The sequence below is a fragment of the Clarias gariepinus genome, chromosome 13, assembly GCF_024256425.1.
Source record: "Clarias gariepinus isolate MV-2021 ecotype Netherlands chromosome 13, CGAR_prim_01v2, whole genome shotgun sequence".
NCBI classification, from domain to species: Eukaryota; Metazoa; Chordata; class Actinopteri; order Siluriformes; family Clariidae; genus Clarias; species Clarias gariepinus.
In genome coordinates, this window is record NC_071112.1 from 4,369,929 (window position 1) to 4,395,477 (window position 25,549).

Genomic DNA, 25,549 nt, shown 5'->3' on the forward strand with positions numbered 1-25,549 from the left:
CTTTTACTTAAAGGTATGCAATTTATTTGAAAGAAAAAGCCACCGGGGAATGTAATAAAATAAGTGCTGAGATTGAAACAGGAAACTTGGTATTGCTTTATCTATTTAAAAAAAAAAAAAACTGTTCCCATCATTATTTTCATGGTTTTTTATTTATATGATTTTTTTTGTGCCTCAACTAAGTGTAAAAACTTTTTTTTCCCCAGCAGTATGGATAAATGTGGAACTCGATTTGGGTTTCTCCGCTGCATTTTTATTATGTTCTTTTCACAATCTGCATAAACACAAGGTGCTAAAACACTCCAGTGAAATTATCGGAGTTACTTCAAACATGTGGAAAAGTGTGACGGGGGCCTTGGGGTAAACGTACTTAGTGTTTGCTCAGAGCTTGTTCGGAACGGCTGATGGCCGTTCCCCTTCTGTCTGTGGAATCCCCGTAACTCAAGGATAGAGATAAGGTGGCACATCATATCAGTAGATGATACTGGAGTAATACACACTATCTAATTACACTTCCTTCACTTGTCTTCTTACCTGGATCTTTCTGCGCTGCATCCTTCTCTACTAAAGAAATGTCAGTATTGGCGCCTTTTTTCTTACGAAGCAATGACATAAGTGAGCTGGAAAAGTGAGAGATGATCGGGAAAATCAAAATCGAAAAAGTGAAAAACGCAAAAGACAACAGTATTGAAGAGCATCTGTTCATTACGGAGAAGGATTAGGGCCACCATTAAGAAAATATTAGAATATTAGAATTCTCAGAATTCCGATTTCAGCCTCATTAAAGTAACAATTAAGATTGAATTAAGAATAAGGAGGAAAAGTCTGAACTAAATTTTTTTTTTAAAGGTGGCCCTAATCCGCTTCCATAGTTTATGAGTGTCTTTCCACAAAATAATAATAATAATAATAATAATAATAATAAGAAGAAGAAGAACAACAACAACAACAACAACAATAATAATAATAATAATAATAATAATAATAGCAATAATAATAATAATAATTAATTTGGTAATTAATGAATGCCTTTAAAGCATCCCAATAATTCTAGCCCTAATAAACAAACAAACATGTTGCACTTTGGCCTGTTCATATGATATTGTTTGTATACAGATCCTGTACAAAAATGAAGGATAAAATGATCTGCTTTTAATGCGCGTCTATAAATGCTATTTTTAAAAGGTGTCCGGAAAAGATCGCACTACCAGAGACATCTCTGTAAATAAGTGTTTATTATACACAGCACTGTTTTTTTTTTTTTTTTTTGTACAGATATTTCAACACACAGTCACAGACACACACTTTTACCTGAGCGGGTTGGCTGAGGCTGAAGGTGGAGGTGGAGGAGGAGGAGGTGGTGGGGGTGGTGGAGGGGGAGCTGGGGCAGGTACAGGATTTGATACCTGCTGCAGTTTTTTCTGCAGTTCCTCCACTATAACACACACACAATGATACATGCTACAAAGTTTTACATGCAGTGAAAAGCCGTAATAAAATATATAAGGTATAGTAACCAAGACACACACAGATGGGCAAACAATGACACACACACACACACACACTGAAAAAAAATGGGTATGTCAGGTTTCCGTGCCATCATTCTCGCAAATAGACGCAATTTATGTTACAGCATTTATTGATCATATCTAGAGTTCTCTATTTTGAATGTGTGCATGTAGCATTAGCGTTTATTTGTTTGTTACGGCCATTATTTTTGGGTGGGGCCGCTTGAACATAACATTTTAAAACATTCCTGGAACGATGGTTCTCACCTATCCTCTAGTTTCTACACTATGTTTGACTAACATGAAAGGCCACAGGGTTAGGGGTAGGGTTAGTTGCACTGCCAACTTGGTGGTCCTGGGGTTTAAACCTGGGACCTCCGATCGGTCCCCCAATGCTTTAAATCACTAAGCTAGGGTAACTGACCTCTTCATCTCTTTACACATATGACCAGTTGAGGGTTGAGGGCCTAGCTCAAGGGCGCAACAGTAGGGCTAGTGTTTGATTTGATTCACACTGCAGTCTTTAAAGAGCATTTTGTGTTTTGAAGCTTGTTTTTGTGTCAAACGAGTGGTGTTTCTGCTTAAAACTGTTTGCAGATTTGGTCTGAATGCAGATCTAGGTGTGTATAGGTACACCCACTCAAAAGTAAGTACACCCATCTTCAGCGAACATTTAGTATATCTTCTCAAAGAACAATACTATAGAAATGAAACATGGATATATTTTAGTGTAGTCAATGTGCAGCTTGTATAACAGTATAGATTTAATGTTCTCTGAAAATAACTCAACATAAAGCAATTACTGTCAAATTAGCTGGCAACAAAAGTGGGTACACCCTATGTGATAACACCTACATGCAAAGTCACTTGTCCTATTCTTCATCATGTTTATGTGTTTGTCAGTGGCCGAAGCGCCATGTGTCTAGCAGCTCCGTGATATCATTATGGAGGATCCCAGCAACATGTGCAGCTCTTGTGAATTCCATTCCAAGGAGGATTTTTGACACTTTGGACACAGTTTTGACATTATTTTCGTTGCCAGTTATTTAGACAATAAAGTCTGCATGTTAAGTTGTTGTTAGAGAAAATCTGTACTGCTGTACAAGTTGCACGTTGACTTCTCCAAAGTATATACAGTGGAACCTTGGATTACGAGCATAATTCGTTCAGGAAGCGGGCTCGTATTTCAAAACACTCGTAAACCAAATTGAATTTTCCCATAAGAAATAATAGAAACATAAATGATTCGTTTCACAGCCCCAAAAAATAAATCCATAAAAATAATTAACACAAAATATAAAAAAATAATAAAACAAATTAACCTTCACTTTACCTTTTAAAAAAAAATCCAGACAGATAAGTTTCCATTTGTGCACGCAGGCGCTGTGTGTGTATGTATAATTCTAAAGTATGGAGCCCACCCCCCTCCCTCCCTTCTCGTCAGTTACACTTCCTCCACTCTTTTTACACACATGCGTGCACACAATGGAAACACTGTTTTATCGGAAAAATTAAAAAGTCCCTCTAATGACACTCGATTAAGCGACACTAACGGAATCACTGCTGTAAAATAAAATAAAACAAATTAACCTGCACTTTACCTTTGAAAAGAATCGCGACAGAGCAGTGTTTCTGTGTAGAGCAAAGAGAAACAGTGTGTGTGTCTGTAAAGGCTAAAGTAGGAGGGGTCTGTGTGTGTGTGTGTGTGTGTGTGTGTGGCATAGGCTGATACAGAGGGAGAATTTTTAACCTCTCTAATGAGCCTTGCTTTTGCTTTAAACACACGCTGTACTGCACACACACGCAAACACACAAAATAAAATATGTTTTACGCACACGCACGTGGTCACAGTGTTATAGTAAACAGTACACGCGTGCACGGGAGTTAATTATCTTAGTGAGAGACGCGCACTTAGACCCAACAGGGGAGAAAATTACCCACATTTCCACAGCGCAAGAGAGAGAAAAAACGTTGGCTCAGTTGTAATCACGTGACGCTTGGCATCAAAACAAGAAGCGCATGCGTGATACATAATACTCAGTATTCGTTAACCAAGACTTGTTGGTTTTTCAAGTCAAAATTTATTTAAAATATCACTCACAAACCGTGTTACTCGCAATCCAAGGTTTCACTGTACAATTTTCATTTCTATAGTATTGAGAACATATAATATAGTGGTTTGCTGAAATGTGAGGAGTGTACTCACTTTTGTTAGATACTATATGTGAGTATGCGCGTTTATGCACGTGTATACCGGTAAATCGAAGATCCTTTGCCTCAGTCTCAGATCTGGAACATTTCTCCATAAACTCTTTTCTCTCTTCCTCCAGCACCGCAGTCTTCCTCTCCAATGAAGTCAGCTGCTTCCGCAACTCAGAGCCGTGAAGTTCATCCTCCAAACGCTTCAGCTGAAGGCACGTAAACACACGCATAAACATACCTTTTATTTATTTTTTGTGTGTTTGTACGGGTTTCTGCTTGGTATAATTATAGGATACATGTATACATTTACAAAATTGAGTATGTGAAAGATTTTATATTTTAGTGAAGAAATCAAACAGGCCTTAAAAACAAAACTTTTTTAATCAAAGCTTTTGAGATCTGGTATAGGCTCAGTATGAATTACCATTATAACACTCATCTCAATGCAAAATCCTCACAAGGATGCGCGTGTGTGTGCGTGTGTGTGTGTGCGCACCTGTTGCTGGTGCTCCAGACGCTGTGATTCCAACGTGTGCGTGAGCGCAGTGATCTCTTCAAGAGCATTAGCCAAAGCTTCAGAAGGTGACACACTCTGCATCAGGGCCTGACTCTGTCTCTTCATCTTCTTCTGCTCCACCAGCATCTATACATCATCACACATTCACAACAACAAAACACACTTCCCCTTGTTTCTGGTTTCTAAATGGCTGAACATCCAGTTTAAATGTAATCCCACTTCGTACCATGTAACCATAACAACAAGTGCAAATTACATTAAAGGCATAACATTATAGTAATAAACATTATTGTGTAGTTTCTCCATTGTGCCACCATGGCAGGTCTGGTCCCTCGGGGTGTGGCTCCACAGAACGTCTGGGAGTGTGCTGTGGCGTCTGGCACCCAGACTTTGGCAGCGGATCCTTTGGGTGCTGCGGGTTACAAGTTGAGTCTTCCCTGGTGCATCCCATGGCTGCTTGATTGGATTGCGATCTGGGGAGTTTGGAGGCTGGGTTTGTGGCCTTGAGGTTGTGCTGGGCCTCATGAGATGAGTGGTGCACTGGTGCCCTTCTTTCATGGCAAGCACTGACTTTTTTTTATAACGTGTTGTGCTGCTTTGTCTTTTCCTTGGGATCGGATTGGACGGGCCGGCTGTAGTTCATGAGTGAGCCATGCGTGCCCATCATCCCCTCACCAGTTTATTGGTACGTAATTGATATTAATGTCTTCAACTTATGGCTGATCGGTAAATATGAATACTGTAGGATGTTTCTTTAATAATATAATGACAGAAATTCTATAATATAATGACTAGATTGATATTCAGTTACAACTACTGTATGCTCATAAAGAAATCTGCAGTTATTGCTTTTCTGCCTAATATAAATGTATTTAAAAAAAAAGATTTTCCCTCGTTTTCTCAATGTGGTCTTTTCTTTTTTCATTTGTGATTGACAAGAGATGAAATGTATGCCCTATTCCCCTTGATGATACAATGAGATGCATATCATGTTTTTTTTTTTTTACCCTTTAACAACATCTACGCTACAAGAACGTGTGTATACATCTCTATAAACCGACCCCAAGAAGTTAATTAGCTATCTATTGTTAATATGTAGTGGGCATGATGACTCCGAGGCTGCGTGGCATTCCTGACTGTGAACAAGACATTAATGTCAGGCGATAAATAGAAAAGCGCAAACGGGTACAGATCAGTGAAGGGCTGAAGGTCGTGGGTGAGACAGGATCACGAATCTATCACATGAAAGCAGATGAGTAATAAACTAGGACCATGATGAATTATTCTGCATTCCTCCAACAGATAATAGATACAAGGCCTCTGGAAAACTCTGAATAAAACATATATAACTGTATACTCTATATACATATTCCTTGAATGTTGTCAAAGTTTTTTTTTTATTTTTGTTTGTGCTTCAGTTTAACCTTGCTGGGCCAGTTTGTTGATTAAATATGACAAGCATATTACACCAAAGCGAGTTATTGAGTTACTATAGTCCTTCTGCCAGCTTCTGCTAATTCCGTCAGAAAAACTATTTTCTTTTTCTATTTTCCTGCATATTTGTCACACTTAAACGATTCTGATGATTAAACAAATTTTACTATTACACAAAGATAACCCAAGCAAAAAACTGTGCAAACCTGATGTGAAAAAGTAATAGCCTTGTTGCTAAATCAAGAATTAACTGTTTTTTCAATGGAAAGTTAATTTTTCCCTGCCACACCCAGGCTTGATTACTGCCAGACCTGTCCAATCAAGAAATCACTTAACTAGAACCTGTTGGACAAAGTGAAGGATGATAAAAAATCTCAGAAAGAAACACAATCTAAAGATATTTTAGAACAGATGAGAAATAAAGACATGACATGTATCAGTTATACAGCGATTTCTTTTCTTTGGGACTCATCATGGCTAATCATGGTCAGAGCCATCACCCACAAATGGAGAAAACTTGGAACAGTGGTGAATCTTCTCAGTAGTGGCCGGCCTACGAAAAAGGGCACAACGACGGCTCATCCAAGAGCTCATAAAAGAAAAGATTGTTCAAGCTTAGGAACATTTTATCTGTATCTGTGATAGAAAAGCTAGTTCATGCATTCATGACCTCCAGACTGGACTATTGTAATGCATTACTAGGTGGTTGTCCTGCATCCTCAAAAAACAAAACGAGTTCTCACCAGATCAAGAACATATGATAATTCGTACACACTCGGAGGATAGCGCTATCCGCTCCTTGCGCTTGCGCAAGCTCACAGATGCCCCTGATTGGCTGTAGAGCCGTGATTAATGTGAGAGCACTAAGTACCTCTCATCCCTCCCCTGTGAGAGAGCTCGGCCAATCAGCTCTCTCTAGACCTCCGGCTGCGAGAGGTTACAGCATCACCCGGAAATCGAACTTGCAATCTCCGGATGATAGAGCGAGCACTTTACCACTGAGCCACTCGGATCTCATTCCCCGGATCTCAATCCAATCAAGCATTCATGGGATGTTGTGGACAAACAAGCCAGATCCGTGGAGGCCCGACCTTGCAGCTTATAGCACTGGAAGGATCTGCTGCTAACGTATTGGTGCCAGACTCCACAGCACCCTTCAGAGGTCTTGCGTAGTCATGCCTCAATGGGGCAAAGCACTTTTGGGGTCAATGTTTTAAAGTTTTAATGGTTGATCAGAACACATGCAAAAGAGAAAGGTATTACAGTTCAGTCAAATGTTTGCAAAAATAAATATAAATTACATATCGATCATTCCATCCATCCATCCAACCATTATCGATCTATCACAGAGAACTCATGAGGTTGGTGACACCCTGGATGAGGGGCTGCAGATTAGATTGTTGGAGGAAAGCAGAGTACCCGGTGGAAACCCAGAAAGTACGGTAAGAGCCGGCAAACTTCACACTCGCACACATACCGGAGGCGAGGTTAGTACCCCACATCCTGGAGGTATCAGTGCTAACCACTAAGCCACATTGTCACATACGGTAAGTTATGCGGCAAAATATGCAGTACTGAAACTCTCGGGTCTCGGACGTGCAAGTGCCGCACGTGTTCCCAGTAGTGAAAAGGAAGTTGTGTTGTGCAGTTGTTGAGGCAGAAGGAAAAGTATTCATAGTCGAGTATTATTTCCGCTCATACAGAAGCGGTCGTGAATGGGGACCGTGTTTGAAAAAGGTGGCAGAACAATTCCGAGGGAGATTTAATAAAACAGCACCAAGTAACACAGTCATGCCGTCTATTGTTAGCGTTCTGGTAGCGTACTGTGCCAGGATTACGCGAGCAAATCGTCTCCTTTTGCAGCAGGTCTGCAGCGACCTTTGTTCCGGGATATGTGTGTAAACGTGAACGATATGAACACTGTCTACAGCGAGGCGGTGCACACACACACTTTGAACACTCACATTACGCAAACGGTCGTAAATCAAGATGCCGATCGTGTGTATGTTAGTTTCTTTCAGGAGAAATGAACTCACAGGTGATAACCAGGTTATATTTTCATTCCAGTACTGTATATTTGGGTGCAGACTGTGCTTCATGTGAAAAGCCTCCAACACAACTATCACTGCTTGTACTAATTCTATGTGATCAGCCTTTTTTTTTTCTTTTCATGTGTATTTTGCCTACCTCTAACCCTTTATGCTCCTGTGTCCTACCCGGCCTACGCTACTGATGCTCCGTGTCAGGGGCCCTGCATCTTTGTGATACTCCGCTAGATAAACCATGCACCTGTGTTGTGTATGTGTGTGTGTGTGTGAGCTCACCTTGTGTGCAAAATTCTCTGCCTCTACACGCAAATCCTTCTCCAGCTCCAGATCAGCCTGCAAGGCCTCGTACTCCTCCACTGCATACAGAGACACTACACACACAGACACACACAAACACACACACACACAAAATTTTGCATTACTGTCTTTGTGAGACTTTAAATTCCTCACAATATTGAAAATGTCTTGTATATCACCATGAGGGTATTTAATCACCTAGAAAAACCAAATATAAACCCACTTACACACATACAGTGTGTGCAGCACCAACAACACACACACACACACGTGCGCACACGCAGAGAAATAACGAATGGCACTAGTGTCTGAATTGTAGCATCCACAAACCGCAAAATATTGCAGCACTTAAGGATAAAAACGCCTGCATCGAATTGCTGGTGTAATTATGATACGAGTGTGTGTATTGTCTTAGAGATCAGAGGTGACGCGCCGCACGTGTGTGTGCAGGGTTACAGCGAGTGGAACTGACCTCTGTTATACTTCCCCAAGAGCTTCTTTTGTTGGAGTGTTTCAGCAATCAAAACAGTATTATCGTGTTTTTCTCGCAAGAGCTGTGAAAGAGAGAGAGAGAGAGAGAGAGAGAGAGAGAGAGAGACAGAGACAGACAGACAGAGGAAGAGAGAAACAGAGAGGAGGGGAGAGAGAGGGAGAGAGAGAGAGAGAGAGAGAGAGAGGGAGAAAGAAGGAGAGAGAGAGAGACAGAGAGAAGGAGAGAGAAAGGGAGAGAGAAGGAGAGAGAAAGAAGTGCGAGAGAGAGAGATTTTGTCTGTGAGACTTTGAAAAGGAACAGAGAGTTCATGACAGATATTTTCTTCTATTCAGTCCTTTTACTTCGACATTTATGTTTGTGAATTGTGAACATATATGTGTTTGTGTGTGTGTGTGTGTAGTCAAGGAAACTTTAAACTTGTTTAAAACTTTAGTTATAGCGTAACAGAATGTGTATGTGTGTGTGCGTGTGTGTCTCAGTGTAAGGTGTGCGCGTGTGTGTCTATGTTGGATGTTGGAATTTGTAGAATGTTTTGTGTGGGCTTGTGTATGTGTGTGTGTGTGTGTGTCACATTATAATGTTTGTAGTATGTATGGTGTTCTGTGTGTGTGTGTCTCAGTCTCAGCCTGGGCGTGAGTTTGTATAAAATTTTGTCTTTTTGTCAGTGCAAGGTCAGTTTGTAGGATCAAATGCTTCATCTGTGATGTCACATTAGGGGGTGTGGCATAGTAAATTGTAAAACTAGGATCAAGAGAATTGATGGGAAGTGAAATGTCAAATCAAGTAAAAAAAAAAATAAAAAATTGAAAAAAAGTTTAACTGATGCCAGGAAAGGCACAAAGTGTGTGTGTGTGTGTGTGTGTGTGTGTGTGTGTTGGAGAGAGACAGAGAGCTTTGCGAGTGTGTGTGTAACTCAGTGTCAGAACTCAGATGAAAGGCTGTCAGGCGTACTTCCTCTCGGGTTTTGTGCAGCCGATCCTTTGTCGTTTCCAGATCGATGGATAAACGCTTCTTCTCCTCCAACGCCGACTCTAATTTATTCCTCAACTCTGATTCGAACACACAAACATACAAAATTATTCTCAAACATAAACAGCCGAAGAGACACTTTAAAATCAAACTGGGAGAGTTCATTAGCGTGAGGCATTACATGTAACAAACACGCTATCAGTAGACTTACGAATTATGCTGGTGAGCGTTTTCAGTATATTTGTAGTCAGAAACTAATATCTTCAGATAACTTTTTGTGAGATTGTGAAACTGTCCTACAGTACCAGTGAAGGGGGCGTGGCTTCTCCATGCTAGTCTAAGTTAACACGTTTGTTAAAATGCTTTCCGTAGAAGTGCCATACCTGAGATGAGATGGCGACAGTGGGAGGAGCTACACGTTCCAGGCTCCTCCCCGTGATGATTTTCCTCATCCTCGCTGTCATCCAGGTTGATTTCAGCGATGACGTTGGCATCGAGATGAGCCATATACATCATGCTTTTCCTCTTTAGCGAGCGGTTTTGTCTGTTCAGCTGCGCACAAAAAAACGTTTATTTATTATTAAAATGTAATGATTATGTAATATTTTAAACAGAGCCATCCAGCGAGGCACCTTACGGTTCACGCATCGCCCCGGTTCAGTCCTGATATCTGTTTGGGGTTGGACATATTTCTTTGCGTCTGTCTGGTTTTCCTTAGTTAGTAAGTTCCTTAGTTAGTAGTTAAAGTACTCTAGATGTGTGAAGCAGGTACTGTGTGCACCATGCAATGAGTGGCATCTTGGGAGCACACCTGCATTGCACCTAGTGCTACTGGGACCGACTCTGGATTCACTGCAATATACTATATAAATACAGTGAAATCTACTACAGTGGTGGCCAAAAGTATTAGGACAAAATATGCCATCACTAATTAATTCTAGCCTATCCAACTGAAGAGTTTTTTGCCCCCAATATGTTTATTGAACCTTTTTTTGTTTTATAAACCCACATCAATTAGACACGTGGTGACAGAATATTCTAATAAGCACCCGAACAAATACACAAGCATATACCCTTTCACATACACTTACAAAATTTAAATAAATACATTAATTAATCAATTAATAATAAATAATTAAAATAATAAATAAATAAACAAAATAAATAAGTTAGAAAAATTATTTAAAAAATAAAAATAAAAATAATAATAATAATAATAATAATAATAATAATAATGGTGAAAATACTAATAAATAAATGAATAAATAAACATAAGTTTACAAATAAATTAATAAATAAAAAGGAGTCTTATTGACCCTATGCCCAGCCAGATCCAGCAGCTTTAGAGAATTTAAGACATCACGCTAAATATTGATGGTTGCACAGCAATTTTACTGCATAAAATAAATTATTTCTACATGTCTTATAATCATTATTCTATTTAAAAAATAAATAAATTAGAAATGCCGTTAAAACATTGAACTTCACTTTGGTCTCAATGCTTTTGTGTGCCACTGTGCATACTTCAATTAAGTACAACTGTCAGAAATATATAAGTCTAATGACAATCTGACTTTTTAGTAATAAAGAAATTAAAAAAAAAAAAAGAAAAAAAAAAACCTACAGAAGCAGCACGTCTCCCTAAAATGCCAGTCTTCATACATCCTTTTTTGGCTTAATCGAACAGGCACACACACACACACACACACACTGGCAAAAAGAGCAACAATCAAGGGTAAAATAATATAGTCGCACGGGGCGGAGGAAGCTGAGCAAGAAAGATAATTACAGTACTTTATCAGATCCGAGCATGTAAATATCATTTGTGTTCACTATCACGTCCGGTCATACAGATTCCCTTCCGCGCCACCCTTTTCCACTCCAGCATACCTGCATGCTTTCTTTAAGGTTAAATTAACATCCTTAAAGACTGCCCGTACACTAACAGAAATCCGAGAGGCTGCTGAGTGGGGACAGAACCAGCCAATGGCATCGAAGGCATCTGAATGAAATAAATGAGTCCTGAATGACATATTGGTCGAAGCTGCGTGCTAAATTGCCCGTCTATATGCCACCTCTATTTAACGAGCATTTATTAATGATGGCTCCGTCGGGACCAGACGACACACGAAGCCATTTCCTGATGATGTCCTTTACTCTGAATGCGCGTATTAGAAAATACAATCAACAACACATAATGTGAGGATAAACACACACACTAAGTGATAATCATCCAGCATTGATGAGAGAGCGTGAATGTGAAATTACACATTCGCAGAAATCAGTCACAAACACACACACACACACACACACACTTGGAGGTCGCTGCGTCCCCCCCACCACCACCTCGTCCCCGCTACACTCCCCTCAGTCATCACCTCTGATCTCGACATCAAAACAAAATGTCATGTACTTGGATAGCACTTTGATTTGACCGGCGCCGCCTGCTCTTTCCTCGGTTACGGATTTTTTTTCTTTCTTTCAAATTCAGGATGTTCCAGAGTTTAAGAAATTGATTATGATATTTTTTTTTTTTTTCGTTTTCAGCCGCCAGCGACGAGGCCAGGTTGGCAGACAAATTACAGGCATCGGAAACAAAGAATCAAATGTGTGAAATATGGTGGTTATTAGAGCTGATTCGCTCTGCTCTCCGCCTGTGTACAGATAGAGAAATTGTTTTCCCCTATTTAAATGTAAATTGAGAACAGAGCAATGCTGTAATTTTTTTAACCGTACCTTTATATTTTTAAGTAAAGAAGAAAATAAAACATTATTCAGGACTGTGTGTAATTTCTTTTTATATAGTGTGAAGTTTTTATATCATATGTATATATTTTCATGGTGTCACTCAGATTAACAGTTCATGAAATATCCTTCATCGAATCTTGTGTTGTTCTTTATGTATGCATGTTTTACTGCTTTGACCTGAGAACCTGAGGTCTGAGATACTATACCTGAGGTCTCGGCCCATAGGAGGAATACACATCACAGGGCTGCGACAAAAAACACCCGCTCACACACTCAATCACACCTAATAAGACAATTGATTGATCCTGGTTTCATGTTACCTCTTGCTTGTACAGTATATTAGGGAACGAATCCCTTAACTGCCATTCTATAAATCTGCTTGTGATAATGTCTATAGTTAACCGTACCATATAAACAAATGGGAATTGATTTAATGGCCAATTGAGCATAGACTTTTTACCTAAAACCATATTATCTAATCTGGGTGGGATTATCAGAATCAGGGACAACGAACAACAAGACCCCCTTGTTTAACTCTTGTTATGTTCCATATTTGTAGAAATCATGGACTTAAACACATTATAAGAAAGCAGTTCTTTAATCTGATTACTTCTTTTGTAATTTTGAATGTGGTCTAGAGAAAAAATTCTCCAGGCTTCCTGAAGGACTTGTTTTTTTTGTCCCATTTTTATTTTTATTTCTTTTACAAGTCTCCAATTTTCAGTCTAGTCCCTGTTACTGAGTAGTTTCTGAGGAACGTTTTTGTCTGTTAAGCCACACAGTGAAGTATAAATCATTCCAGCATAAAAAATAAATTATAATCTAACATAAGGCATGAACCAGTGAGAAACAGGTGCAGATGATGAGGGATGATCGGGCCGGTGATTATAACATACTGCTGTTGCTCAATCACGAGTAGTTAGAACAGACGAGAGGGGAAATGAGGTCGCTGCTGAGGTTGATACATAAACAACCCATTTTAAATTCTATCTTTAGGCACTTTGCAGCCTGTCACAGTAAAATGTTTGTCCAATTGTTTTTTTTTTAACCTTTTTCGTTTAATTGTAGAAATTTAGAAGAGGGGGCAGGCGCTCAGGACTTTTGCACAGGACTGCAACTAAAGCCAAAATAAATACCAATGTGGTGCACTAACTCTACTGCAAACAGACTTGAATGGTTTCTATCCAGCCTTAAAGTCATTCCCCTTCTTCGCAGGACCAACAGAATTGCTAGAGTGGTTAACGCTAAAAATGGTTTATCGGTGAGGATAAAATGAGATGGTTTAGTGTGACAGTGTTGGAAGGAGACAGCTCTTACAGGGGCTGTTAAAGCCTCCTGCTGCGAAACCACAATTCATCAGGCTGGCTATGGGGCTGTACACAACTAGTGATGGCCCAAAGAGGGACCAGAACAAAGGACTAGAGAGACACACAGAGAGTAAGAGGGGGTTTTCAAGCACAGTGGCCACCAGCATTAGCAGGACACACCAGCATCTTCTTTAATGGCAGAGAGGAAGCATTGTGATTGGCCAAATCAGGCTTTTCTAAAGCACATAATGCCAGAGCACTACACTGCTCAGCTGTGGGGCTATTTCCTGTTTGATGGACAGAGCTGAAACGCCAAAAGCAGTTGTAGGAACAAGCTGTGAGAAACGACCTTAGACGAGCCCTCCCTGCCAGTCTAAATCAGAAACACAAGTATAAAATATTACAGGAAACCTGAAACATGTGCTGTAACAACATGTCTTCAACTGTTTTATTAAATGACTTTCTCACAGACTGACTAACAAGTTGGAAAATGAGTCGAGGTTTGGTAGTATGGAAATATTAAATTATGAATCCTATCGAACATCGCTATTCATTATTACAGCTCAGCCATATATAATGCCTAAAAAAACATTGCCAAAGAAATAAACCTGTTATACTCACATAACAGGTTTATTATATGTATATATGAATATGCAATATTCAACACCATACACGGTAATGATCATAATATGCAGTACATATTTACTAGGTAAGTCTTAAATTCAGAGCAAAGCTTGCTTTAGATCTTGAGAGAGCAAAGCGTAGGGTGTATAAACAGTGTTAGGATCCATAAAAAGAACACCTGAGCTCAAACACACAGGGATGTTGTATAGGTTGTTTTTTTTAAAGAAAAAATAAAGCAAGCGACGTATTTGTGAAAAACAGCCAAAAAACCAATAATAAAACCTCCTTTGAATCGTGAAACAGAGCAGATTGAAAAGAGAATAACGCGGATTACTGGGTCCATCGCAGCTCAAATCTCATGTCTGTTTCTCATCCTCCTTTCACTCCAAGCACAAAACGCAGTGGTGCATCACCTTCCCACCTCCCTTTCCTCTCTCTTTCAATCTTTTCATCCTCTGCTCCTACCCTCCACGCTGCTGTTCTCTCATCGTGCTCTCCCTGCATGGGTCTATCAGGCAGTAGGGCAGTAGAAAGCTGATTCATCCATCAAAAAAAAAAAAAAAAGCTCAGAAAAAGAGGCTATGATCTCCGTCCACAACCCGCCTCACACACCTGGCTCACCCTAACACTGTTTATACACCCTACGCTTTGCTCTCTCAAGGTCTCAAGAGAGCTTTGCTCTGTATTTAAGACTTACCTAGTAAATATGTATGCCATATAATGATCATTACCAGGTAATGTTTTTTTATACTGCATAAAGTCATAGTAATATGGGTCAAGTAGAGGGCAAAGACGGCTTCTGAAATAGTGGCTCATGATATAAGGATTTAGTGGTGTGCTTTTCTAATTAGCTTATAGAAATTGCAATATAAAGAAAATAAAAAAAAAAAAAATAAAATATATATATATATAAAAAAGATCCATGCAAGTTCTTGTTGATCTCTGCATGTTTAAAGGCTCTCACTAATAAACACACTATGGATTTTTTTTTTATGGTGCAGCTTTACCCCATGTTTAAACGACCTCCAGTCACTCATTCTTTTGCAAAGTTAATGGTTCAGCAATATCCTTCCAGGATTTATTAAAACACTGGATGGTTGTTAACCCGATTACAGTATATTTAGTATTTTCTTTGCTTGATGCAGGGAAATAATTTGACCCCTTTGAAATCTATTATTTAGTTAATTTAAATAATGCACTTTTGTTACACTTTAAACAAAACGTTCCTAAAGAAAAGAATAGAATACAATAATTCACCCAAATAGACGAGAATAGAATGGGTAGGTGATGTTGTGGCAAGGTGTTTAGCCTTGTGGCCTTGCACCGCCCCATGGTCGAGGGTTCGAGTCCCATCTTTGGGTCTGTGTGCGGAGAGTTTGCATGTTCTGCCTTGTGCTTGGTGGGTTTCCTCCAAGTACTCTGTTTTTTTCTCGCACATTTTAAAGACATGGGATTAGGCCAGTTGGCATTTCTGAATTGCCCGTAGTGTTTGACTGAGTGTGGGAGTGTGTGTGATTGTATGCCCGGCAATGGTTTGGCACCCTGTCGGGGGTGTACCCAGCCTTATACCCAGAGTCTCCTGGCACAGACTCCAGGTCTCCCACGACCCTGAACAGGATAATCAGTATAGTGAGAGTGAGATAAAAAAAAGTGATTTCAGTTTATTTCCCAATCTAACAGAATAGAATGAAATGAAATGGATCAGAGCACATTGTCTTTCAGATTTGAATAGAATAAAACCGAAGAGCAGAGAATATTAAATTATAAAACAGAATAGAACTGAAACACATACAGTAGATCAGAGCAGAAAAGTATACAGTAGGTGAGTGTATTACAGGACCAATACAACAAAGCAGAATAAAGTTTAATCAAATAGAACCGAGCAGAAGTTTAATATACTGAAGCTTATAGAATATAATAAAATAAAACACAAGAAAATGGAATAGGAAAGTGTTAAATAGAACAGAATAGAGCAGAATGTAATATTACAGCATGGAACATTATAGAATAGAATAGAATAGAATAAAATAATACAACATTGAGTATTACAGTAAAGAAAAAAGTAAAATACAACAGAATAGAGTGCAGAATAAAATGTAATGGAAGAAATATTGCAGAAAAAAAAACGAGAAGCTAAATAAAATAGAGTAATAAAGCATAAAATAAAATGATATAAAATTTTATAGCATTATTATAGAATATTGAATTATTACATTCTGTACAAAAAGTTGGAGAATACAATGAAAAGACAAGAAAATAAAAGACAAGAAATGGCAAGAAAAGAAAGGACAGAAAGGGATAGGACAAGACAACAAAAAACAGACAAAACAAGACTAAACAAGACAACAAAAAGACAGGTTAGGACAATGTAAGAAAAGACATGATAATGTAGAACAAAAAAAGACAGTAAAAGAGGAAAAGATGACAAAAGAAAAATACAAGAACACAATGAAAAAGAAAAGAAACGACAAGAAAAGAAAGTATATGAAAATAAATAATGGGAAAAGAAAATACTAAATATAAAAAGAAAAAAAGGACAAGCAATGGCAACAATAATGACAAGAAAATAAAAAGACAAGCCAAGACAGGACAAGAAATAATAAGAAAAAAGAAAAAAAAGACAGGACATGACAGGACGGAACAAGACAAGAAAAGACAGGACATGACAAGACAGAACAAGAAAAGAAAAGACAGGACATGAGAGGACAGAACAAGACAAGAAAAGACAGGACATGACAGGACAGAACAAGACAAGAAAAGACAGGACATGACAAGACAGAACAAGAAAAGAAAAGACAGGACATGAGAGGACAGAACAAGACAAGAAAAGACAGGACATGACAGGACAGAACAAGACAAGAAAAGACAGGACATGACAGGACAGAACAAGACAAGAAAAGACAGAACATGACAGGACAGAACAAGACAAGAAAATACATGAAAAGATGTAAACCTTCGTTGCCAGGGCCTCCACCGTCTCCCTGCAGGTCTTTTCAACCTCCAGGTTCTCCTGCATACTGCTGACCTCCTGCAGCACCATATGTGACACTGAGAGACACACACACACACACACACACACACACACACACACACACTAAAATTATATACCAAACAAATATTTTTTGCTTTTATTTCATTTCCTGTTTTCATTTCTATATAATGCAACAAAGCAGCATTAGAAAAACCAAGATGGCCGTCCAGATGGCCAGACTTTCCCCTTAATCAATCCACCATGATGCTAATCCCAATGCTGACTAATAAAAAAAATAAATCCTAATGGATCTCCATCTGTTGCTGTCTATCTGTTCATATCTGTACTTTACTCCAGTGCCTGTAATGCCTTTTGCTTTATTTGCATGTGCCTCACTTTATTATTATTATACATGAAGGCTATCAAGAGTAACAAAAGAACATAGCATTGCCGACCAAAACTAAACCAAATGATCCGTTTCTGCAGCGTTATAAAGATTTTTTTTACAACCACTTGATGATGACTATGATGGAAAAAAAGGGAAGGTCATTCTCTCTCTCTCTCAGTCACTCATTCTCTACAACGCTTATCCTGGCACAAAGTGAAATATACCTCGGGCAGAGTGCCAGTCCATCACAGGCACATGCATGCACATATTCACTCACTCACTAGGCCAATTCGCCTATGTCTTTGGACTGTTGGAGGAAACCTGAGTACCCGGATGAAACCCACCAAGCATGCAAACTCCATGCACACAGTCTCTGGACTCGAACCTCTGACCCTGAAAGTTCAAGCCCACAGTGTTAACCACTACGCCACCATGCTGCCAGGGCATTCTCAAAAAAACAAACCCTTTAAAAAAAAAAAAAAACACTGGGTTTAATCTTACCAATTGACAGCAAAAGGATGTACAGGGTTTAAAAAAATACAAACGTATTTTTTCATTTCATTCCTTCTTTTATTTGGACCATCAGCTCGTGTGTTTCTTAAGTGGGTCTTTATTAAATTCTGTTCTACAGTGAACCCATGCTATTTTCAACCACTGATGTGTAAACACAGTACATTTGTGTCCTCATAGACAACTGCAGCCTTCTTATGATTTGGCCTTGCGATTAGCTGATAGGAGCAAAAACTTAGACACACAATGCTATACAGGAGGCTGGATATATTTGATGACAACCTTGGACTTCAAACATGTCTTGGCTGACCCGAACACCGGTTTAGGGATTTGCCATTTTTTGTTAGTTGTGAAAATCAGAACCACTTTCTTTTCAACATCAAGCACAGGAAACTTTATTCTTAGAAATAAAGGAATGTTAGTGTGTGTGTGTGTGTGTGTGTGTTGGTTCCATTCCCCAGCTGTCTGTACCACCCTGACTCTCTGATCAGCGTGCAATCGGAACAGACCCAAATCGCACGGTGCTAAAATTAAAGCTGGCTATGTTACACGTGCCAGTAGCTCTGGCATTAAAATCCCCCCGGTTTGACTGATGAGTTGTTTTAATTGAACTATTTTCTGAAGGAGGCACGAGGCGGAGCATGACTCGTAATGCCCGTGGCTCTGCCATGATTCGTGTCAGTAATCACGCGGCGACACCGGCTGCAGCCCAGATCGCTGTCACTTAACTAATTACACATTGTGGATGAGAGGCGAAAACACAAATTAGTGCCGTGGCGGACAGCGCCTTGCTCCCGATGACACCTAATTAAAAGTTGATGAACAGTGGTTTCCCTCCATCACCCATTAAACTCTATTGAGCTGCCAGTTCGAAGTCCCTCCTGTCCTTCACTCACTCACACAATCTTACTTTATTGCTCATTATCTTCTATATCTTTTCTACATTTCTCTCCGTCTTCCACTGTACTCACTTACTGCAGTTACTATCACAGGTCTACTGCAGCCTGCCGTGCGTGCCATCATCCTCTGGACTTCATCAGTGTCGGTTTCTGACCACAGCTGGACATTGGCTGTCGGTGGAGCGGTTTTTAACGCAACAGTTGTGTCGAGGCGGTTAAAAACACACGCAACACTGTTTTATGTGATGCACTTGATGGTGCCAGCACCACATACCCACAGCCACCCTGATAATATTCGGACCATGGTGGCATGACTGACACAATGAGGGACAATAGTTTTGTAAAATGTTTTAATTATTTATTTATTTATTATTTTATTTTTTATTAATTAATCATTATTTTTATAATATTCACCATTACCAATACCAGTTCACAGACTGAATATGGAAAAAGTGATTTTCTAATAATATGTACGAGAGGCGTTCGAGTCAAACTGGGACTTTTGATTCTGCAAAATGACAGAACAGTTATAACAGTAAAAACTGCCACTACAGTTTCAACAGACAGATGTCTCGATTTTCAAGGATCAGGCGTTCCCCTTGCTGAATGTTTACGGGAACGTCATTCACAAACGTATAACCATCTTTATAACGTTTGCGCGGATCAAATACTTTATTGCGGCTCATTACCGTATTGTGCTTAATCTCTTCTGAATTGGAAACCTCAATCGGTATTGCACCCTTCATTTATGAGAAATTTCATCACAGGTCCCAGTTTGACTTGAACACCCGTCATATACTATATAAAGTAGAAGAGTATGCAGAAAAACTTCCCATCTATCTTTATGCATTGCGCTGTATTTCACCCTTGTCTTTCTCTCTCTTTCTATCCTGCCCTACCACATTTCTCACTTATTCCCAGCAATTTTACCTTCCTCTTCCTACATTATTGTTTTTCCCCTTTCTTCCTTTTTTTTTTATCTAAAAAAAAAATCATCTTCCATGAAATAAATTTAAAAAGTAATAAATAATTTCAATTACTTTACTTAGAGACTCAACGGGAATTAGGACGAACCAAAATCGCAAGGACTAGAACACTAGAGCAGGACATTAAGGAAAACATTCAGCACCAGTGAATTTTATCACCTCAATTCAGGAATAAAAAACATGTAAATATAAAGAATGACCTGACAAAAGTCCTTAAACGCAAAATAAATGGAATCATAACTCACCTTTAAATAAAAATATATCACTATTATATAACACTATTATTTGGATCTACAGTATTTCACTATCAGGACTTACAGTATATTAAACAAATATTTAATACATCTTAATGCCACTCATGATGATGAAGGAAGATCTGTAGAACTTTAACATTCTTTAAGGGTGTATAAACTTTTTCCCTAAGTCGTATACATGCCCCCAAGTTCTCTACAACCATACGTGTACCTACTGTCTCCCCCTCATCTTATTTTCCCAATTCCTCTCTTACTTCTCTCTGTAAACATTCACCACGGCCTCACTTACCCTTCTGTTTTCCCATCATGCTCTTCTTTGATCTCACTACTCACACTGTATATATATTTATAGCTCCTTGCCAACCTGCAGTCTCTATCTCTCTCACCCACCTCATTCTTATTCTCGACCTTTCCATCTTTCTTCACGCTATAGCCTCTTCCCTCACTTTTTACTCCAACTGCTGTATCTCTATATACATCTTTGCTACCCTACTCTGTCTCCTGTCATACTCCTATGCTTCCCTTTTCTTTCTCTCTCTCTCTCTCTCTCTCTCACTCTCTAGCAGTATGCCATATCTCCTGTGTGACAGGTTAATTGTGCCAACTGGTAGGCTTAAACAGCGTTCGCTGTGACGGTTCGGGACATCATGCGTTGGAGCTGACAGTCTTAATTGTGAGTTTTGTCCTCCTCATCATCACCACATTTCAAAATCTCTTTTCTTTTCCCCCCATTTCCCATGTTTCCCTCTCCCTGCCGTCCCGCGTGGAACAGGCCAGCGATTGGCTGCGTGTTTGGATGCGCGATATAACGCTCCGGGCCTTGATGAAGGGGGCAGATGCCTTTGTGGTCTTATCATTAGAACACAATGGCCGTGTTGTCATCAACCTTGCCATCTCCTATTGAAAAGGCATGATTGTGTGTCGGGTCTCTCTCTCTCTTTCTCTCTCTCGCCCACCCCACTCCACCCCGTGCTGAATAGAAGCAATTTTCCAAGAGCTATGAAATCACGTAATGGCTCCCAAAAAACGCCGCGGCTCCGCCATTATTTAAGTGGAAGTCGTACACAATGTGTGTTTTGCGGGCTGAGCAGTACTGAGAAAAAGCATGAGCAAAGGCCACACTATTCAGCCTCTCTTTGCCCACATCTAATAATAACCCATTTCATGCATTAAAATGAGAATGCTGTTGGTTCTCTCCCTCTCTCGCTTTCTGTGTTGACACATAGCTGTTGTGCTTTTTGAAAAAAAAAAAAAAAAAGAAGAAAAAAAAAAAAAAAATCGGCAGCAATTCAATTCACGCGTTTCAATTCCCCCATTTTGCGTGGAGAGCGAGAGCGTGGCTTTTCCGCGTGTGGCGCCGAAAGGTGAAGTGCAGGGATTTAAACTAAAAGAGAAACAAAAGCGCGTGAGCCACGGCCTCTCGTCTACTGCCTGAGAATGATGAGAGAAACTTCTGACACCAGTTAAATGCACTGAAGGTCACTGAAACTGAACATTTAAAACTATTTCACTGGTATGAAAAAACTAAGAGCTGATTATAAAAGAAGTAATTTGTGTACACCTGCTAGATTTAATAGGAATGGCTCTGCCAAACAAAAACATACACACTTGTTTACTCCCTTTACATCGAATGCAGTCAATCAGCCAAGACATGTCTGTGCTAATTAATGTCGCTGACAAAATATCTGAAGCTTTTATCTACCAGTTTATCACTGTGCGAACTGCATGTCTAATTCATCACATATGGACCTGCAGGGCTGTCACCTTGGTAGATGATAGAGTTTTCTTTTTCTCTTCTTTTTTTTCCCTCCCAATCGTGGGAAGAATATACCAGGCCCTCAATAAAATCACGCTCGTTATCTGGCCATTCTCACCATGCCAAGTGTGATAAGTGGTTCTCCATTCAGTCATGGAAGCATGGTTATATACATAACCGCCTGTTCCTCTTTCCTTTGTGACTAGTGGGGAGCTGTGGCTTAAAGTCTTCACAAGAGTTCGGAACACATCCTGATAATAAAATAGACCACTTGAATCATGCAGATTTCATTTTTTAAATCTGAGAACGGAAATAACTTGGATTAGTACGCTCTTCTTAATTAAAATCCTGAAAACAATAAGAGGCAAGTAAGTCATTCACTAAGTAGGAGCAAAGAAACAACGGTTTATTGAAACTTCTGCAGAACAACCTGTAAGGGTGACTTCTTTCTCCTAGCATTTAAATTTCATACACAAACTTCTCTGCAAACATACTCTACATCAAGTTTTCACACAGAAAGAGCTGACTTCCATATCTGTCTCAGAACAGATGTCTTCACCTTATCATCTTAGTGGCGACTACAATCAGTTTGTTTCTGTTTTATCTTTGGCCTTTTCCTTCTACAATCCAGCAGGCAAGTTTTAAAAATCCATCACACAATTAATACGCATGTAAGATGTGAGTTTTCCACAACAGGCATCTCTTACAGCTCTGACACTGTTGCTTCCACGATTTTGGTTTCCTCCCAATTCACACCTGCTTGAAGGTAAAGACAAACTTCTGCTTTCTCTGAGACACACAAAACCGGCCAACATCATCTCTTCATGCTGTATCTTAGTGCTGTGTATGCGATTGCCCTTATTCTCAGATAAAACTGAGGATTAAAATTTCAACACTGTTCTTCACTGGATAGAAGATATGTGACTTGAAACTGGCTACAGATTTGATCTGCAATGATGCAAAACTCGGTCTGTAAAATCCAGTGAGCTTCATGTCTCTGCTCCGCAACTGTCTGAAACTCCTGTCTCACTCCTCTCAGTGCCGCCCAGGAGGTAGCCATAGTGTGCATGAAACGGCAGCTAATGCTAAAAGACTCACATCACAAAGACAATCAAAACCTCTCTTTTTACATCCTGCTTTGTTATTATTTGCAGTAAGTGTAATTTAGCTGCCAAACCTTGCACCAGATGCAGTCCTTTTCTAGACCAATCATGTGTCGTTTCTTAGTCTGTCGGACAAAACTCAATATTGGTGATGATTTTATTTTTTTATGTTATACATATAATACAGAAAATGTGTGTGCCAAAGAAGCTACTTCTGAAGTTTATGCAACATGGAAGTGCTTACCTAAATATTTAAAGTTGTTAACTTCAGCCATTTTGGAGAGATGCTTTTATGTGTGTCCCAAAAATGGCCAGTTTTCAGCATTACACTGTCTCACTTATATATGTGGGTGGAGTTATATCATTTAAAATGCTAATTATTCATATTTCTTAATGAGTATTGGTACTAAAATTGGTGTAAGCTTCTAGAAGCATATGCCCTGCAAAAATTAATTAAAGCATTCCAGTTTTTCTTAAAAAGCAAAAAAATCTGTAGTGTCCGTAACCACGTCAAATTCATGTTGCAATTTAATTTTACATTTTATAATAATACATTTTTTTTTAGGTTTATGTCTTTTCATGTGAAATCTAAATTGGTCAAGTTTCATCTGAATGACAGTTAAGATCATTGAAAGAGTTGAATTCAAAAAAGTTACAGACGCGACAGGCATAAAAGGGCATGAAATTGTATTTAGCAAATGTGTTTCTTTTTATCTAATAAAAATATACATGTGTAGGCTTATTTATAAAAAAACGAAGCATGGATAGGGAGATAAGAAGCATTGAGTATTCGCAAAAATGGTGTTATATGATCCACTTTTAAAACACTTCTTAGCCCCAATACCATGTTTAGGCCAAGTAACGATTTTTACACCATTTTTCTGAATCTTTGCTTAAAGATGTTCATTCTGTCTGAGTTAAGACTCCCTGTCGGTCTTGCCACCTGGGGGTAAGAGCTCCTTTTTTTGACAATTTCGTTCTCCAATGGGTTTCGGTGAGTTTTTTTTTGTCATCTGTGACTCAAACTTTAAACAAAAAATCCCAGGTTCATATGAAACTGCTTTGCAACATTAGGCCTGTCAGAACAAATGACTGTAAATGGTGTGAAGCCTAGATCAGTGTCCAAACTATTTACAGTCAGATTTGGATCACTTGCTGCAGAATTATATATGAAGGACATGGCGCATGTTTGAATCTAAAAATATAACTTTATATGCGTAATAGAAGTGATGTTACAGTACATGTAAGTAGTTTCTAATTTCCAAGTCACATTTTTGTGCAAATGCATCATAATTATATATATATATATATATATATATATATATATATATTGCACTTCTATTCCATTATAAAAATTAATTTAGCATAAATTTCAATTTAGTTTTATTTGTACTAGACTATAAAAAATTGACATTGTCGCAAAGCAGCTTTACATGAATAAAGAATTATAAAAAATAAAAAACATTATAAATTTGAGCTTTATCACTTTCTTCCTAATGAGCAAACCCGAGGTGATAGTGGCAAGAACAAACTCAGAGAGCATGTCGGGAAGAAACCTTGAGAAGAACCAGACACAAAAGGGAACCTATCCTTGCTTGGGTGATACTGCACACTGTGACCCTGAATAAATCCCTTTTGTAACTTTGCAACAGGAAATGTGCTTAAGGTAACGTGAAGGCCATTTTGCTGAAATTTTAACTGTTCACTATGTAAAATATGGCATAAGAAAAATAAAACTAATCTAGCTCAAGTCAAACTGGGACTTGTGATGGATTTTTTGGTAAATGAAGGCATAAAAGTGATTGACATTTAGAGAAGACTTTAAGCACAGTACAATAATGAATAACTCTTAAATGCAGTAAAATATTTGAATGGTGCAAATATTTTAAAGAAGGCCATACGTCCGTGAATAATGATGTGTAACGCCTGATCTTTGAAAATCAACAGAAATCTTACATCATCTTGCGAGCAAGACGCAGCTGTCTGTGGAAACTATACACACAATCATTCACCAACACCACTTGAACATTACAGGAACTCAGCTGGGAGTTATTGCCGCTTCCACCGTACAGTCCTGACCTCGCTCCAAGACATTTCCATGTGTTTGGGCTACTGAAGGAGTTCCTGGGAGGCCACATTACATTACATTTTTATCTCATTATATATCTGAGCAGTTGAGGGTTAAGGGCCTTACGCAAGGCTCCAAAAGGGTCAACTTTGTGGTCGTGGGATTTAAACCTGGAACCTTCCGAACCATAGTCCAATGCCTTAACCACTGAGCTACCCCTGACCAATGTATGCTAATGTATGCCATGTTAATGTATGCTTTGTTTAATAGTTTTAGTAGCTCAAAATTTAATACAAAGTAATTTGACAGTCCAATTACATATTGCACATTTTTTCCATTGCCTGAGTACATATATGCAAACATAACAGACATAATTACACACGGCCATACTGCTTTTATGCATTAGGATTCAACTATTACTAAATATAGGCCTGTGAGTTTGTGCTGGCTGAAAAGTGTGTGCGTG

At 39.0% G+C, this 25,549-nt stretch overlaps 1 protein-coding gene across 1 annotated transcript in view; it reads right to left on the reverse strand.

The window, feature by feature from the left end:
- Positions 1-25,549, reverse strand: part of shtn1 (shootin 1) — a 46,879-nt gene that overhangs the window by 15,129 nt on the left and 6,201 nt on the right. Inside the window, exons 4-12 of the mRNA XM_053509314.1 lie at positions 17,102-17,196; positions 9,853-10,021; positions 9,452-9,549; positions 8,480-8,561; positions 7,987-8,081; positions 4,208-4,354; positions 3,764-3,917; positions 1,312-1,435; positions 535-620 (exon numbers count right to left, since the gene is read on the reverse strand). Of these exons, the coding sequence (XP_053365289.1) occupies positions 535-620; positions 1,312-1,435; positions 3,764-3,917; positions 4,208-4,354; positions 7,987-8,081; positions 8,480-8,561; positions 9,452-9,549; positions 9,853-10,021; positions 17,102-17,196 (1,050 nt within the window). The remainder of the gene's footprint in view (positions 1-534; positions 621-1,311; positions 1,436-3,763; positions 3,918-4,207; positions 4,355-7,986; positions 8,082-8,479; positions 8,562-9,451; positions 9,550-9,852; positions 10,022-17,101; positions 17,197-25,549) is intronic.